Source organism: Ambystoma mexicanum, chromosome 12 (assembly GCF_040938575.1).
Source record: "Ambystoma mexicanum isolate Mex_15411 chromosome 12, UKY_AmexF1_1, whole genome shotgun sequence".
Classification (NCBI taxonomy): Eukaryota; Metazoa; Chordata; class Amphibia; order Caudata; family Ambystomatidae; genus Ambystoma; species Ambystoma mexicanum.
The window spans coordinates 175,855,313-175,874,391 of NC_090936.1; the positions used below are offsets into that span (position 1 = coordinate 175,855,313).

At 44.3% G+C, this 19,079-nt stretch overlaps 1 protein-coding gene across 7 annotated transcripts in view; it reads left to right on the forward strand.

Moving 5' to 3' along the window:
• RFX4 (regulatory factor X4) overlaps positions 1–19,079 on the forward strand; it is a 429,787-nt gene that overhangs the window by 269,011 nt on the left and 141,697 nt on the right. For all 7 annotated transcript variants that reach the window (XM_069628258.1, XM_069628257.1, XM_069628255.1 and 4 more), the window contains 4 exons: positions 7,026–7,239; positions 10,637–10,714; positions 14,045–14,208; positions 15,642–15,742. In XM_069628258.1, the coding sequence (XP_069484359.1) occupies positions 7,026–7,239; positions 10,637–10,714; positions 14,045–14,208; positions 15,642–15,742 (557 nt within the window). The remainder of the gene's footprint in view (positions 1–7,025; positions 7,240–10,636; positions 10,715–14,044; positions 14,209–15,641; positions 15,743–19,079) is intronic.

Genomic DNA, 19,079 nt, shown 5'->3' on the forward strand with positions numbered 1-19,079 from the left:
TAATCCGTTTTGTTTGCGCCCATTTTCTTGTATTGAATCTGTTTTCTATGTCAGCAATGGACTCTTTTGACAGTTTCAATCGATTTCCCTGCATGTTTGTAGTTACGTTGAATTCAATGTAGTCGTTCGGGGGGCTTGTTGACTCCCAGGTGGTTGACAGGGGATTGTGATCACTGGCTTTTACTCTTGTTATTTCGAAGGATTTGGTTATTGCCAGGATGGGTTCAGTAACGAAGATATAATCTATTGTTGCTGTAGATTTGTTTCTTTCCCACGATGGCGGACAGTTTGGATCTGGGAAAGCTTCGTGCAAGTTGTGTAGGTTTCTTGATTCCATCAGTTTGGTCCATAGTTTGCCTCGTTGTTTACCTGTCGAGCGTTGGCCTTGGTTCTCTCCGGTTTCTGCCACGCCCGCACAGCTAGCGTTCAGGTCGCCGCAAATCAGGAAGTACTTTACCAGGTGGTCTGCCAGAGCCTCGCCTATTGCGGCCTCTATGTTTTCTAAGTAGACGGATGTCTCCGTGCTAGCTGGGTTCCAATAGATGTTAGCTATTATTAGAGGGGTTTTTTGTATCCAGCTTTATTTGTTTTCTGGCGGGTCCATGATGCCGTGAGCATCAATATCAATTGATTGCTAATCAGGGTTTCTTCCAGTTTGATCCCACAGTCGTTTTTGCAGGCGATCAGTAGGCCCGAAGAAGGTCTTCCTAGACGCCCTTGTTTGGCCGGGTCCAGGATCAGTTCAAAACCCCTCATTGAGGGTGATTCAGTCAGCCAAGTCTCTTGGAGGCATATTAAGTTGTAAGCCCCCAAGTCCATGTCGCTTGTAGTCAGTAAGTGGTTGTGACCTCTCGTGTTCCACGAGCACATTTTTATCATCTGCTTTTGGTGAGTCAAACAAGGTCTTTCCTGAGAAATGTGCTCGTCTCTGCTGCATTGCTATATTTGCTTTTTATCCCTCAATGCTCTTGGCAGCCAAGACCATATCCCTTTCATTGTTTCACATTTTTTTTTGAAGTTCACATTCAGTTTGTCGATTTTGATCTGATTTTAGGGAGGTTGTCCTGGCTTTGTTGGTCTTTCTTATATCTTTTGTCTTTGTTGGATTATCATAGTTCTTATTTTCTTTAAGGGCTGGCTGATTTCCCCCTGATCTCTTTTCGGGCTCCCGTTCTTTAGCTCTTCCCTTAGTATTTGTAGAATTTTTCTTCCTTGGAGTTGTTAATATATCATGTTTGTGATTTTTCGCTGCTTGTTTTTCACGGAACGTATTATATTCTTTGCTTTCTGCATCCCTTTTCTTATTTTCTGTACTTGTTGCGGCTTGCATTTTTAGCTCAAATCCCATATCTTCTAGTTCCGTTTTGCTGTTAAAGAAAAAGTTTTTTAGCGTAGTTGATGCTATGTACAGCACAGTTTCGGCATTGGTGCCTACGTGGCTAGGCTCTACCACTAGCAAGTCTTCTGATTTAATATGTTTCAGCTTTTGGATATACTTGAAGAGTTTTAACACAGAATTGCGGTTCAATATTATCTTGTCTCTGTTTTCTTCCACTTGTATCAACTTTATTCGCCATTTTGCTTTGTCCACTTTTCTCGATTTTTGCTTATACTTTTGCCTCTTGGGTCTATAGCGAAAGACCGTTTCCTCAGGGTCCCTTGGGGAGCAGGATCGATATTTGTCATTATTCCTGATTTTAGCATTCCTAGATTTAGTGTGAGGCCGAGTTGGTGTTTCACTTCTGTAGCTTTTTCTGTTTCTTCGTTGATCCTCCCGACTATTTTGGGGTCCCCTGTCTGGTTTATCGTTTTCACAATCCATCTGTTTTGAGTAAGTGTGATTTTGCCCTTTCTCTCGATATCTGGGAGTCCGCTTATCCGGGGTTCTTGATCTCGCCCTTTCTCTTTTAGTTTCTTTCATCATAAGTTTTAAACTTATCTGTCTTGCTGTTTCTCGCGACCGAGTGTCCGTTTTGTTTTGACTTTTCTCCTTTGCCCTAATTTCTGTCGCTGCATTCTCACAGGTCTCTTCCTCCTTACTCTGTAGTGATTCTGATTTACTCTTTTCCCTGCTAGTTTGTGAGTTTGTTGAATCACCGAGTCTGTCCAGCTTTGAGGTCATCGGGGCCTGTTCTGTCAAATGTTGGCTCAGGTTCATCAGTTGTTCGTTTTCGATAGTCAATTGTTGTTGGCGATAAGCTGGTGTTGCCTTTCCCGACATTTCTTGGTTCTTTGTTTGTTGTAAGTTTACTACGCTGTCTTCCATTTGTGATGTGTCTTTTTGAGTTACTGGACGTGTGAAGAATTGAAAGATACCTTCTGCAGTTTGAGCTCCAGTTTTGTTTCATCTAGGTGAAGTTATCTTTCTTGGTTTCAAGTTTGTTAGTTTGACCCCGTAGTGGTTTTGTCTTCGTCCTTTTATTTGTTTCCTCATTTGCTAATTTGTTTGTTGTTAGATCAATAGTTGTGATGGTTTGGGTCCCTATTGTTTTTCCCACCACGGTTTGCTCTTTATCTTGGTGGTTCACTTGTTTACTTGGAGTGAATACGTCCTCATTTGCATCCAAGGTGTTTGTTTTCCTTGCTTCCAAGGCCATAACGTAGGCTTCTAAGAAGATAACTTTACTGTGAATCATCGCTTGTATACTAGTATGATCTTTCAATGATTCTGCAATGGTTCAATACAGCTTCATAAATGGTGATAGCGCTATATTTACTGATGACATGATAGATAATAGGTCTATTTTTTTTTGTTTTGTTTGAGAGGTCCGCCGGGCTTGTCAATTGTTGTTGTGTGGAGACTCTCCTTGTTGGTGAGTCATTTGACGTTGTTGTCGTGTTTGCCCATTGGCTTCGTGAAGGCCTTGCTGTTCCCAATGATACTCTTCAATTTTTGTTACTGTCTGTGAGGGGGTTATGGCTATCATTACCCCACATATTCTGGTTTAGATTGTGTCGCGGTCTCAAGGCCAGATCTTGGTTAAGTTCGTTTATGTCTGTCGGGGATAACTTCTCCATTGACATACTCGCTCGTCGTGTAGACATTGGCCGCTCTGTTGGCTTTAACTCTTCCTGCTGAGATGTTTTTTTTCAGTGTTCTATGCGCTTCATCAGTAATTATCTTTTTCTGAGTGTGAGGCGGCTGCCCCCATTGGTGATAGTATATCAGGAGTTGGTTGGGGGAGACCCTCGTATGTTTCTATTGGTGGGCCACTGGAGGCATCAGTTTCATCCATAGAGTGGCTCTTTTTCTGAGGGTTGTTTTTTTTTCGCTTTGAGTGACTGCTACCTCCTTCACTGTTGCACAATCTTTATCTGAATTTACCTTGTCGTCACGCTTGCTGAATTCGTTTGGTGGTGACATATTTAGCTGTCGTTCTGACAGTTTTTGTGATCTCCTTGGAGGCGATGTCAAATTGGATGTCTCATTTGGTTGATTTAGTGTCTCATTTCTCACATCTATGGCTGCGCCTTTTTTAAGGCCGGTTTTTCACTGGCATTGTATTCCAGTCTTCGCAGTTTGGCCACAGGTAGACATTCGTTTAGTGCTTCCAGTATTTCCAGATCCGAAAGTTCCATGGGATGGAGCCCATTTACTGGTCTTTGTCTTCCATGAGCCAGAAAATAGTCCCTTATAGAATTTTTGAGTGCCCCTCCCTCCCCTCGCTTAGACTGATTTTCTTTGTCTTTAAATGGCGTTGTTTGGGGTATGTTTTGCATTGGTTTGGGCTTTTGCATCGATTTTTTTGCTCTGAGACTCTTCTTGTTGTTCAGGGTATTGCGGCTCTTATATACCTTCTTTGTCATGGACATTGTTCTCTGTCTTTTCTTTGTGTTTGTGTTATTTCCCATATGCTCGATGGTTTCGGTCATTTCTTTTTGATCTTGGACAGCTTTAATTTCTGCATTTTCCTCTGCTTGTTCATGGAATAGCGCCACCACCTGTACCTGCTCTGACAGGGCAGGCCGCGGCGGCAGAGGCATGAACAGTTTCTGTTGGAGCTCCCCGGCCCCACTCTCACACGGGCTTACGCCCTCCTCCATCATTTTCTCTCCGTCGCCCGTCTTCACTCTCTCCTCGTCCCTCCTCCGCCCCTCTGCAAAACCCACTGACGGAGGCCCTCCTCCGAGAGCCGCCGACGTGGGGCGGGGAGTGCCTGCCGGCCCCCAGAGGGGGGAGAACTGGAGGGAATCAGCCGTTCTAGCTCCTGGGCCGGCGTTTTTGTCCTCGTCGGCCTACTCGACCTCCCTGTCCCGCCACGCCAACCCCTCCCCACCTTCCCACACAGGCAGTCGCCCTCCTTCGAGAGCCGCTGCCGTGGGGTCCGGCGCTACTGCAGCTGCCGCGCAGGCAGGGGGCGGCGTCAGGACGCGCTCCACGCGAAGAGAGGCCGAGGCCAGGGCCGGGGCCGGGGCTTGAACCAGCTCCTGGACATTCGCCGAAACGGACACCCCAGCAGGTAAAGTTTGGCATTGATGGTGTTGGGAACTCTCCTTGATGAAATCTTCAATTGGAGTAGGAGGCTGATGGTTTTTATATTTGATCATTTTGGCTACAAGCGCCGGTTTTTCACACATTGTCTGCTGGTAAACTTGAACCAGTGCGACGGGTTCTTTTAAATTCCGAGGCTCCGTGCTTGTGCACATATTTGACCTGCAAGGAGTAGTCACCGGCTGTTCTTTTGAAGAGATTGGCAGCTGTTTTTGGCCAGGTTTCTGACAAAATTTTGCACTTCTTAGACGCCGACCTTCCTCTTCTTCTCTAGAGGCGTCACTGGGGTCATTATCTCTCATTTCTCCGTTTGCCCTGGCAGCCCTGACAGTCATGACTGCAGGACTGCCACTCGTCATCTACTCCGCGTCAGCTCCGCGGGTGGATGGGGTATTTGTATGGATCCTCCCACACAGCAGCACTCAGTAGAAATGAGCAACAGACTCGCAAAGCACTCGGGCAGGACGGCAGGACTGCCACTCGTCGCAAAGCACTCAGGCAGGACGGCAGGACTGCCACTCGTCGTCCACTCCGCGTCCGCTCCGCGGGTGGATGGGGTATTTGTATAGATCCTCCCACACAGCAGCACTCAGTAGAAATGAGCAACAGACTCGCAAAGCACTCCGGCAGGACTGCAGGACTGCCACTCGTCATCCACTCCTATGTTTTTATATACTAGCATGTATTGTGGGAAAAGGCATCATGGAAATATGTTGGAAAGTGCTCCTGTGCATTGTTGGTGTCTTGGCATCTAGTGCATTTTTTCATCTGTCACCCTCCGGATTCGAAGGCAGGACCTATGAAACCCAATCACAGGTAACAAACAGGACCCATCAGAAACAGCCAACACAATGGTATTTCAATTCCAAAATTGTAATGCTACAGCGCTCGCCCAGACTCTCCACCTTTCACTTTCTCCCTGGTGCACTGATTTGAAAGTTTTTCTACTTTCTGGTCTCAAAGTAAGATATGTTGGAATTGGGGCTCAATCACCCTTCAGGGACAGAGTGAGGATGGTGCTGTCAATTTTAATAAGTTTAATGTATTTCAAGATATTAGTAAATAAATACTGCCCATGTTATCCCACAAAATTGGTGTAATCTAGAATTGGGATTGGAGGTGAGCGGTAGTGCTGCACCTTGGTCATCAAGTATCTTTCCTGCAGTGAAATGTACTCAACCATTCTATCAATTCAGATTGCTCCACCACTACCCTACCCATCCAGCCACTCCAACCACTTAATCCATCAGGATTTATATTTAGGCTGTGTGGCCAGACCCTGAGCACAGCAAACGTTCACCTTTTCTCTACCTTTACTTCCCAGGGATAAAAGCAAGGTCGGTCTGGAAATAGAGCGATGAATGTGATCTGGATCCTTCTTTATTAAATGAAAACTGTTCAGTAAAATAGTTTTAATCTTGTCAATTCCTGACATGTTACAAGTATCTTGTCACGGCCATTTCTCGGTGCATTTAATTTGTGGGCATGATTGCACCTTGGAAAAAGCCAGTCTGGATCCATTTGTTCAGAAAAGGTGCTGCCCTGTGCTGCTTGGAAAAGAGCCATTGTGGGATAAATGAAAATAAGAGCAAATCCTTTCCTTCACTTTTGCAAATCAGCCAACACTCGCTGACTTTTCCTACGTTTGACTTAAGTTTTGTGGAAAAGTCCCGCGATTCCTGTCGCTCCATCATCCTATGAAAACATACCAGGGTTTCCAGATTCTTCCTTAAAGACATTTATCAGTTCGCAGGGTCACCCTCCCTCTTTGTGCTAGGGGAAAAGGGCATCAAAGTGACTTATAGAAGTTCCCTAAATACATCTGTAAATAACACATTGAGACATATTGCCCATCTGGAATGGTCGGGAGAAATAGAACATGTTACAAGGGTTTAACAATAAATCTGTGTATCTTCTCGATTGAAAGCGCAAGTCCCCTTAACCATGTTATATGCGAGTTTTGTTATTTTTATGTCAAACAATGTAATTGCCGAAAACTGCCATTTATGCCACAAAGCTAGTTAATGTGTAAATGATTACAGGGTAGTTGGTCAAGCCATCCACTGAAGCCAGTGCTGAATATTTTTTTTAACTTTAATTCTAGACTCGAAAAATACCCTTTATCACAATAAAACAAATCCCCCTTATGCATGTTGTCCCATTTTTCTTCCATTCCTCTTATTTTCATTTCTATATTTTTTAAAGCCTTTTAGCAAGAACATGTTATTAACAAACATCTCTTCAACTTCAATTTGTAGGAAGCCAATTTCTAAACTAAAGGGGTTCTTTGTTTAATCTGCATCTGAAAAATGCCAGCCTCAACTACTTGGCTTTGGCTCGGTAATTCAAAAATAATTCAGCAAAAACTGAATGTGAATTTAAAATTTGAGTACCTATTAGAAACCAAACGTCTGTGCTCCACTAAAGCATGCTCAGAAGAGTGTGTATTAAAAGGTTAACTGCATTTTGGTCCTGTATGCCGTGGCTGTACCGCTTGGTGGGTGGACTAACCAAGCTGTTGTTTTGCTGCCAGGTACCATTACTATGGCATCGCAGTGAAGGAGAGCTCGCAGTACTACGATGTGATGTATTCCAAGAAAGGCGCAGCCTGGGTGAATGAGACCGGGAAAAAAGAAGTCACCAAGCAGACGGTGGCATATTCACCACGCTCTAAACTTGGGACGCTACTGCCAGAATTCCCAAATGTCAAAGATCTAAATCTGCCTGCCAGCTTGCCGGAGGAGAAGGTAAACACAGTTTTGGATATGCTTCTTCTTTTTCTACTCTTTTCAGTTTATCTTTTTACAAGCTTGTTCTAGACTATCATGCAAAAAGTAACTCGCTAATACACGTCTAAAAAATAATTGAAAACTGCTGTGAAAAAAACAATCATTCTTGTTTCTTGACATAATTACACCAGACACTGGCAGTTTACATAGGTTATGTGAATGTGTTTATACTGTACCAAATTACCACTCTAATCGTATCAGAGCGCTAACGCTTGTCGGTGGAGGGCATACTGTGCTCCCACCAGGTGTATACAGATCTTACTCTACTGGAAAAAGAAAATGAGCTATGTGTCAATATAGAAATTTGGTTGGAATAAATGGCCTGCACTTGGCCCATTGTTAGAATATCACAAAACCTAGATGGCAGAGATGCTTACAGTGAAAGATGGCATCATTTTATTAGTCTCTCGAGAATGTCGACAAAAGCTGTCCCTTCCACTTTACTTCATGGCTTCCTGGTTGAGTATTCTGTTCTAAGATGAAGAGACTGGTTCCGATTTCCATCCCTGTGGTGATCAGTCGTCTGCTGTCATGCTGATGCCATACCGCAGGTGGAGCCTGGTACAGCGTTTGCTGGTCCCTACCAACAGCTGTAGCATCTGCTGCTACACCTGCCAGCATCTCTGCAGAAGAAAGATGTGTTCCTGGATTAATACTGCTGCATGATATTTATTGCCACTGTAATGCCATCTGCACTATCTGCAGCAAACATCACACTTGTAGGTCCACTTCTTTTAGCTAAATATGTAAGAGTTAAGAAAAGAACAAATAAAATAATCCGGCTTTTAAAAATCCATAGAGGAGCAGAAGACTAGGGGTCCAAGAAGCCTTGGCATTCGATGGAACCCTTACACAGATCTTTGAAGTGATGCATCAGACAGCTTGCACATGAGACCTTAAAGCTACTGAGCTGTCCTAAGGATAGTTTCCGCCTGAGATAAGGGACAATCAGCCTAGTCTCATGAAGTGGGAGGAACAGAACACTCATACAACAGTGGTCAAAGTGTAAACTGCTTTGTTCTGAAGAGGGTCGTGGGAGGTTGTGGGAAAATGGCTTTAATGTAAACTGAACAGCCTTCACGTCATGCTGATAGTTATATCAGCCAAGGATTCTCCCTTAACCCAAAGGGGTTTCCACCCTGTGAATTGTGGTGGCTAAGAGTGGTGTGAATAGTCCCTGGTCTTGGGAGGGCCCGTCTTCTCTCAGAACTCTTATCAGGGAGTGGTCCGATATCCATGACTCAAAGGTTTTCCAGATCCCGTATTTGCTCTTCACAAGGTCTTCGATAAGGATTGGGTGAGACAAACTCCTTTAAAACCTAGGAAACAGGTCAGTTAACGAAACAGAACTTTCTATAGGGTAGATGTGTTAGAATGGGAAGATAAAATGAATTTAGCAATGGCCTATCCCAAGTCCACCCGCTATTCCAAATTCCAAACACCTGGTGTACGCAACCGGGACAGTGTCTTCACTTTTGTTTTTGCCTTGTTTTTCTAACCCAAAGTCGCATCATCTCCTGGTATGTGATGGCCTTCAAGCCACCATAGACGTAAACCTTTTATCATAACCATCTTGCCCTCCGGGCTCCGTCCTTTTCTTTTGTGTAGGAATACTCTGACCTCTTCTGAAAGCTTCTGGGCATGATTATCCTCCACCCCCTCCTGGGGTCTCTCTTTGCAAACTTCTGTATTTGGGCTGGTGCATTTTCAGTTGGCACTATTATCTGGGCGGCTTCTCACTGATTTATCAGGACAAGGCCTGAATCCTGCTAGCCTTTGGACCCAGGTTCTTGCCAGATTCTCTAATGGGACCATTCATTTCAGCATGGCCCATTCTAAGGGATGGATAGGTATTTTGGCCCAGCCACGTCTTCGTTCTATAGCTTTCTAGCTAGGTGGCCTGTTTGGCTTAGCCACCGCAGGTTCCGACTCTGCACCTTCTGTTTCTGCTCCAGTAACGCTAATCTCTCACTGTAGAAGGCCCTCCTAACAACCTCAATGTCAGGATGTGTACTTCTCTTTTTTGTAGGTATGCTTTAGGAGTAAGTGTGTCAAGGGGTGGACCTGTTTCTCTTTTGGTAAGTCTCTTTGTGATTGGATGTTCCCTAATGGTACCACCTCCTCCTCAGGTACTTGGCCTGTAGGTTTACTGAGTAACAGATGTTCGGTGTGTTTCATTAATGGAACACATCTTGTGCCTTAGCCCCAGCACTCCGACATTATTAAACTCCTGCCAGCCATGTTGGAATCAGGCAGCAGTGTCATTGGTGGCCAGCCGATCTAGTGTTCCGCCTCCTCTGCTGATCAGTGAGTGCATTTCCCTGTCTTCGGCATCTACGCGCTAAGCGCATAATCGCACTCGGTAATTCTCTTGGTTGCTGTCGGATTTCCATTTGGCTCTGGTTTGTGTTTCATGCCAGTGTTTGCTTGTGCACTGGATCGAAAGCAGGATCCAAACTGGATGTTTAATCACCTGCTTTCCTTAGATACGTTTCACCTCCTGGGACTGATTTATTCAGGATTTCTTTCATAAGTGAATAAGGCAGTCTTCTCAAATCACGAGTATCCCCTTTCATTTTTTTATAATACATATTCCGACTCCCCTCCCCCCCCCTTGATGCCTGGGGTCCTCTTCTCTCATTCACAAAGCCTTTGGTGTTAAACTTGCACCCACCACCAAATGCTAAACCTGGAGAAATATCACATTAAATTGTCAGCAATGTATTGGTTGCAATGATATGGAGCCCACTGGCAATAAGAAAAACAACTGTGGAAAAAAGACAAAATTGGAAAAGAAATTCCTTTGAAAATACAATCGAAACACCCTCTTGCAAAAGAAGCGGGCATAGGTGGATGACATAGGGGCAGAAAGGGGGTCAATTCCAGAGCCGCTGCAAAAAGAGGCCCAGCAGGCCATGCCATTGATTCCCAAATGCTCTGCTTGATTCCTGCGCAGGAGGCCACAAACCAGAAGTGAAGCTCCTCTGTCTAGTGGAAGTGCCCCTCCCCCAAACACAGCCCATTCCTGAGGGTCTCGGCCGCTGCCTAGCTACTTGCGCAGCCCCTTATTCAGAAGACTTGCTTCTATACACATGAGATGCAAATCTCCCATGTATAACACAAACAGAACAGAAATGGATAACCCTAGTGTGACTAAAACCAATATGCACATTAACACTGAAGTGCTCGTTATCTGGGGCTGGAAGTCCCTGCTACTTCTGATAATACACATTTTAAATGAATGTTGCACTTGTATATGCTTATTTTATAATTTGACGCCACACATTTCTCAATACAATGATGAACAAAGCACTTGAATGGCTGTAATAACTGTGAGCTGTATGTTCCTTCACAGGTTTCCACTTTTATTATGATGTACAGGACGCACTGTCAGCGGATACTGGACACAGTTATAAGGGCCAACTTTGATGAGGTACGTCTCCTCAGATTATAGTGGTATTAAAACGTTTTGATGCTTAGACTCCCATTGAGCAGAAATATTATTGTCGAGCCCCCCCAGATGCCATATCTGCTTATATTTTCTAGTGAAAGCAGTCACCGTACTCCCTTTTTGAAGAGCCTCATTCCCCCTTGGCCGTCCTTTGGACCCTTCTAAAGGCACCAGCCCCACAGTTTGGAGACCACTGCCTTATAAGAACTAAACTCAATCCGAGCAGCCGAAAAAAAAGTTCATACATTTTGTCAACAGCTATTCAGTCCCATAGGGGTCTGTGGAAATGGCAGTCTCCATGTGTGGACACCTGACAGCTTTCACTTGTGTTTTTACTGTGGGTTTTCTGTATTTTCATTTCCAATGTATTGCGTGACTTTTCACTTTCCCAAATGTATTTTTCACCTTGCACTGTATCTTACTGCACTGTATGTGACTGTATATTATGGGGGTTGTAAAACTCCAGCCATGCTCCTGCAAAACCCAACCAACCCAGCTGAAAGCTATAACTTTTTCCCAGCCCCGGTGTCAGCTGCAAGCTTTTACAGCCAGTGTAACCTGCAGCCTGGGGGATGGCCCCTTCATCTCTTCCTGGACACTTTCCTCCTCTCCCCACAGTATCTGTTTTCCCTGCCTGTGTTCGCCCACCTGTCTCAATTCCTGTTACCAACCCTCGCTGGACCGTAGGAACAGCTGTTTTCATCAGGGGAGTGGGTGTGGGCAGGCTCTGGAGGGTGAAGCGACAGCTATGGAGAGGGCACCGTCCCTGCATGTGTTTGTCTACACCCTGTAAATTCCCACCCCTTCGTGTCACCCAACCTCCTTGGACCCCAGGACAGCTGTGTTCATCAGGGGAGTGTGTCCTGGCGGACTTTGCAAGTGGAAGTACTAGCCATATAAGCATGCAGAGAGAGACACTCGGGCTATCTTTTTAGTTGCTGGCGTCTGGGTGCTGGACGTGTGGGTGGGGGCGGAGAATCTGCAGAGGTCCTTCTAGCCGGAACCCTACCCCCCGGCTGGCCTTATCCTTCTACCATGGTTCCCCTTTCCCCACAGCCTGCTCTATTTTGCCACCAGAGCCACCTGGCTGCTTCTATTTCTCTTTCTCTCACTCTTTTCTCTTTGTTTCTCTTTCATTCCTCCTCTTTCTCTTTTTCCTTTCCTCTCTTGGCTCTCTTTTTCTCTCTCTTCACCCCACTGCGGGCCTGTTGCTGTCTTTCGGCAGCCCTAGGCCCAAGTATATACCCACACTCAGCCCTCACTCTCTCTACATGCCCCTTCTCTCCCCTCACCCACTATCTCCCCAATGGCTATTGTATCACTCCCCAAGCTCTCTCTCTTGCTCCCCAGCTGGTCATTCTTTCTTCTCTCTCTCCTCGTCTCTCGCTCTTTCTTCTCCTTCCCAGCAGTCCCCACACTCAAACTTTTCCCTCTCCAACTCTAATCTTTTTACCTTGGTGTCACTCCCCCCCCCCTGCATCCATGGGTACTCCCCAGGCCCCTGCGTCCCATGAAAGTGGTTGTGCCTAGCTTGTATGCTTGCCATCAATGCCCCGACTTGTGCCCGCAGCCCAGTCTAGACAATCATCTGTGCCCAGTGTTCCTAACTCACTCTGCTGGCAATACGTCTACTTCTCTGCCTGTAATAAATCTATTCTGCGAAGACTTTGTTGCATTCGTTAGTGTTCCCACTTTCCGGTGTAGCCTGCCTGTTATTGCCAGGGAGAGAGCCCAGTCCGTCTGCCTACTCAACACACCCTCCCCGAGTCTGTTAATTTGTGGCCCAAAACTGTGGCTCTTCCTCACACAGCCCATTTTGTCATGCCTCCCACATCTACAGATCTGTCTTTTTTAGTTTTGTGAATCCACCTCCGGAGAGCATATCAATTTACTGGGTAAAGGGGTAGAGCGACATCCCACACCCCCACGCCTTGTGCGAGAAAATGGTTTTAGGGGAGTGATATACCTGCCACCACCCAAGCCATCCTATGCTCCCCAACCTTCTTTCTTTTGCCGTGCCTTCTTTTGTTTAGGATGGACTTAGTCCCGCAGACACTTTTCAGTGATTAAAACTATCGCCCTGACGACTTCCCCACCAGCTAATAGCTCAAATACCGTATAATACTGCAATTATCCAGCCTTTCTGACATGTTTAGGTCCACCCATGGAAAGCTGGCCTGTTCATTTTTGTGGTTAGTGTAAGGACTGAAATAAGAATTCCCCTCTACTCCCCTTAACTTTTTTTGTGACCTTTAATTCAGCAAATCATTTGCCAATCTTTGATTTCAGGACGGATTGTCAGAATGGAAATGTGCAAAGCTTACTTGGTCATTTTCCCACCCCCACATTACTTATCAGGAAATATGTTGTTTTGTCTACTAAATAAATGGTAACCTGAGTTGGAATTCTTTTTTTTAATTTAAAATGTTTGACATCATTTTTTCGAATATTAGCTGCTTGAGGTTATGTGATGCTATGCGGTTTGCTAATCCTTTTTGTTCATTGTGTATGGTCAGTTTGGGTTCCAGGATTTTGACCAATTCAAGCAAAAACGTGTTATACTATGTTCTTGAATTGATGGGCTAGCTAACTTCGGATATAACCTCAAATAGCAGGTAGTGCACATTTAAGGTCAAAGCTCCAAAGGATCAACTGGCAGTGCTGGATTAAGACCCCCTGAGGCCACTAGGCAAGACGATCTTGTGTAGCCCCCTTTCATTGTAGTTTTTAACGTTTTAAAAAATGAAATGATGATGCACTTATGAAAAACACATTTTTATGAAGAAGACTTTTTTCTTGGAAAATGTTTTTGCTTTATTTCATACGTGAGTTATTAATTGTTCACGTACACTCATCAAGGAGGTCTGTTGTGCATTCCTACCAGTCACTTATCAGAGAAAAATATGCATTTGTTTTCGTGATCCATCTTACTGGCACCAGCACCGAACTGATGGACAGGCCTTGTGGGCTATACAAACTGGAGGCAGGGTGTACTCATTTAGGGGGCTGACATGAATTGCCTTTTACCTGTTTTTTAACATTGTGAACTTTTTCGGTTACGTTTACCATCATTGCAGAATGTTTTCCACCTCTTGTCGTTTTGTCCGTGTGAGAGGTGGTGTGATCCCATCAACTGGTTCATATAAAGTCACATGTAGTGATGGTATTGGGGAAGGTGGTCAAAGAGTGTTTGATAGCACTTTGCTACTCCGATGATTTTGGTCTCGTGAACCCTTAGCTTAAACCGTGCACCGTTTTAGTCGCCCACTCTTTGAAATAACTTTCCTTTAACCTTCTTTTTTCCCATGGCAGGTTCAGAGTTTTCTTTTGCACTTTTGGCAAGGCATGCCACCCCATATGCTCCCTGTGCTTGGTTCTTCGACCGTAGTGAACATAGTAGGCGTCTGCGACTCGATATTATACAAAGCAATTTCTGGAGTTCTGATGCCCACTGTGCTACAGGCATTACCCGACAGGTGAGTTTGCCTCCCGGAATGTTGAAATGCCATAGTAGATACTAGAAACTACATGAAAAGTGCATCCAATCTGAGCAAAAGCTTTTTTCATGGCCCTTAGCTCTTTTTCTGCTGTGGATACAGAATATAACTCTTAGTAGTTCATATATTTCTGTGGGCGATGAATATGTTTTATACAGAGGCTTAAGAGAGACTCACGCTGTGCCATGCCAGTCCAATTTGCAAGGCATGTTATCCTGACCTAGCTTTTATTTTAAAAATCAAAATCTTGTAGACCCTGCACTTAGCCACACTTTAATGACCACGTAATGCAGGACTAGTCTCGTATGCAAATCACCCCAGTTGCCTTTGGTCTATCTGTGAACTAAACAAAACTCACAAGCATGCATTTTAAGACAGTGGTTACTTTTCTTGAAAGCTGGGCCACATAAAACATTGTATTTTCATGTTCTAACATATGTGCTGTTAGTCAGTTTCACAATCAGATTGCGTTTTATTACAAAAAAGTGTGTTCAGTACCTTCTGGCATTTGTCCAATTCTGCAATTAAGAACAAATTATCTTCAAGGATTTCCTGGGCTCCACAACCCACCCAGTGTTAAAAGCTAGTCAGTTTACAAAATGACCCAAACATCAAACAAGTGCCAAATTTGCATTTGAACTTCATTACATGTAAGTGTTCCTGTACATATTCATTGTGGCTAGCCTAAAAAACCTGAACGAGTTGTACTATCCTGTGAATCGGGAATTAGAGGTCACAATTAAAGAAACTTGTTTCATTCACATAAGAAAAAGGGGCACTACAAACGTGTGGTCAGTTCAAGACAAGAAAACCAGTTTGTAGTGTTGGCTCCCAAAAAGTACACAAGTGCATCGCACGATCCTTGCATGTTCTTCATAATCCAAATGTGTTAGCCATTGAATATGATACTTCGCTCATGCATGTCTGACACTTTGGGCCTGATTCACAGAAGCATTTTATAATGGCACAATCGCATAGGAAAACATTCTGTGAATCGGGGCCTTTGTCAGGGCTCCAGCCCGCTTGATTGTATGTAATTGATGGTAAGTGGAGGTATTCATAAGCTGGTGGGTGTTACTGTTGGGAATGATATTGCTAACTCTATGAATATCATGAAGCAAACCTCTGTAAATGTGCATGTATTTTAAAACATCAATAAAATAAAAAAAATCCCTTTGCGTTGGAGTAGCGGCCCATCTAGAAGAGAATTACTGCACACCTGTACCAGATTCTTGAGCAGGTTCTGGGCACATTCTATTTTCAATGAGGCTCCTTGCCCTTACTAGTCTGACATTACATCTCTGATATTGGAGCTCAATACTGAAAAGGATTGTTTGAAAATCAGATAGAAAAGGAGATCCTTCTTGTCCATAACCAACCGAACGTGCTGAGATCAATTTCTTTCTTTGCAGCTTGACGCAAGTTATCCGAAAATTTGCAAAACAGTTGGACGAGTGGCTGAAAGTAGCTCTGCATGACCTGCCAGAAAATTTGCGAAACATCAAATTTGAGTGCAAGTATCAACATTGTTTGAAACAGTTGGGTTTAAGGACATCTTTTCTTTGTTGTCAAATTATGTTTCATCACTCTCTTAGGTGTAACACTAGTTGGACTTGCATAAATATGAAATTATGTAAAACGATTGAAGTCCGCATTTGTTCAATGTGTTGGCTATCACAGTTTCACGGCCCTATTCTTGCAAGGTCAACTCCGTTTTTTTTTTATGTAGCTGCATACAGGTTATTTTAAAGCACTGTGACTCCCCTTCAAGGGTGAACATGCTACGGACGCCAATTCTCATAGAATATAAAAAACGAATAATGGTAATTGTTCAGTTTGCATCCAAAGGCACAGAAGTGGAAAAATGTGAAGGGTGTGGAATATTGTCATGAAGGACTTTGCATTCAGGCCCAAATGCATGCCCTGACGTATCTGTAATGGCTGGAAATGCCTTTTCTCCTCCTGCGATAGTGACTCGCACTGTGCCAATCAGAATTCCTTTGTTTGATTTTTCTTCACTCAAATGGAAGTCTCTGATAGCCAGCAACAAGCCTATCTTTGCATTGTTTTTACCAGAATCCTGTATAGTTCTCCTCCGGTGGCATGCTTCATCTGCTACAGTCAAACCATTTTATTGGTGGGGTGGGGCGGGGTGGGGTGGGGTATGCTTTCCTGACAGATCGAAAGGTATATATATTGAGGTGATATAACCCTCAGTGGCAGGCCGACCCTGCTGGTAATTGCCCACTTCCCAAGTTGAGGGCCGAAGCCAAGCAAGGATCCCTTAACGCGAGTGGCACTGCTGTTACCGGTGTGGTTGGCCCGCCGCCAAGGGTTATATTGCCATTAGCACCCAAAATTAACCACTCGCAGGTGCAAAAGGTGGAGTGAAAATAAATAAATCAAGAAAAACATACCTTTCTTCAGTCCTGCAATGCCACACCGGGAACAGGAGTCCTAGCGCTGAAAATGGACTGCTGCTTGCGACACGGTTTCGCAGGACTGAAGAAAGGTACTTTCTTTTTTTTTTTCTTTTTCCTTTGCCTTGAGCACCCGCGATTGCTAAAGGCAGTATGGGGCAAAGAGAAGGGAGCCAGGGAGGCACAAGCTGAGGGGCATGCAGCAGTGGGGGAGCGCTGAACGTGGGCTTATACAAGATGATACAACCTGCATTTTGAGCTCCCAGTCTGGCTAGCACCCCCACCCAGGGTGCTAATGTTTGGTTCACTGGGTCTAGCGCATAGAGAAACAGCTGTAGTCGCCGAAATTACAAGCATTGCTTGTATGAACAGGTACATTTATTTCCATTCATTTACTTTTTTTGCCGATAGGTTGTCAAACTGCTCCAAGGTGTTTACGGGCGATTACAGTAGCATGTGGAAGGAAGGTTGAGATGGCGGGTAGATTACGAACCTTGTGGTGGTCAGAATAGGTAGGGTTTCAGATCTTTTCAGCACATGTCAAAGTACAATTTGGAAAGCGGGGTAGGCGGAAGACTTCCAAAGGGCTGGGTCAGTCCCTATGCCTACCTTGACTTTGTGCTCTCCTGGCTTGGGTCATTTTCTGAGTTTATTTGGTGGCTGGAATTGCATTGGCCCTTTGGTGTATGGCGGCAGAATTTACCAAAGTTTGGCATCCCACTGCTTGTGATACAGCTCTATAGCCCTCACAGACGCGATCCAAATAAGCTATTTATATTGCATCTCCTGGAACATATTAGTGATCATATTTGACCAAGACCTCAGTCCTATCCACCACCGCCCATTTCACATACATGGCGGATTTGCACGCCTGGAACTAATTGCTTTCGTAAAGGAATTACACCTGTGTACTTTGAAGGATGCCAGAGAAATTGACACAGCTTATACATGTTTTACTGCAGAACCATTTAATATATTATATTGTTTTCTATAGAAATATCATGCTGCAACGTTTTAATGTGCCTTGGGCACTGGGCGCTTCATCGCACCTCCCTAACGGACAACTGGGCATTGTTGTTGCGGCTTGCAGTGGCTATTACCAGTTTTCTTTGAAACGTGCGTTTTGATATTGCTATTTTACCAGTTTAGAAAAACAAATAGAATCTTAAATAATCTTTAGAGAATTCTTTGATGTCTGCCTCGGACTAATGAAATTCGATGACTGGGAGCAAGCCTGACTTGCTGGTTTTCAGCTGCCATAACTCTAAAAAGGAAAGCAGGGAGACTGAGCTCCCAACACTAAAACGCCAGAGCCGAAGCTGAAGGAGATCAAATTACCCTCTCACCACAGGGGACAGTGTTGCCTCTCAGGCATGCATTGTTCTGCCCCCTGGGTACACCGCCTATTCACAGAGCCCGCTTTATTTCATTGATTTCAGTGCAACAGCCAGAGCACAAGATTCCATAGTTAAATGGAGCATTAACTATCAATAAAGAAAGTTCAGCAGAGGTGCCAGCGTTTATAGTAAACGCACATTCTGTCGATTTTACCTTATGTATTTGGTGTAGCAGGAGCCCTATCTCCAAGAAGCAACAGACCACTTTAGACAGAACATTTATTCAGGCAGAAGTGTCTTAAATAGGAGCTGCAGTAGTAAAATAGTGTAGGGTCCTGTTGAGACTGGATTACAGAAAACCGGAAGTAATGTGGGTAAAGGTAATTGGGAGAGTACTCTGTACAGTTGTTGTAACATATGTACATTACACACACTTACAGTCTGGGAAGCAGGGAAATAAAGCAATTTTACAGCTCTCAAGTTTCTTTTTGCCATGCCTAAGAAGGCCATCCAGTCCTGTTTTTTCCCTTTGAATTCCCATAATTCTAAGCAAAAACAAAACTGGGTAGCCTCTTCACACGTGGCCACAGGACACTTGCGAGATCTGCCATTACATAATGCAAATTTAGCGCATTTAAGTGGTCCTGAGGCAGCAGGCTCACTTTCATCAGCAATGTTACAATAAGATATTTTGCTTTTTGGAGGCAACATTAATCCCTGGCACTAAGAATGTCTACGTGCCTCCTGACGAAAAGTTTGATAGAACTGATTTACTAATATACTCTGGCTGTGGCTGTAGATTCAGAGCCGTGATGACAGGCAGATGAATACTCATTCATAGCTACTGCCCCGCCCCCACCCCAATATCGCATAGGCAGGAACCATTACTCACTAAGGTGAGCATACCGGCTTTATCCCAGGCACAAGAGGAAAGGGACCTAATTTAACTAAAGATGGCGAGAATAAACAAACTCATTGTGAACTGATACTCGTGCATGCAATAGGCAAAAAGCAAATATACACTCACCATGAAGAAACAAAGACACTAGGTTAAATATGCATTTATACACAAAGAATATTGCTTTCAACCATA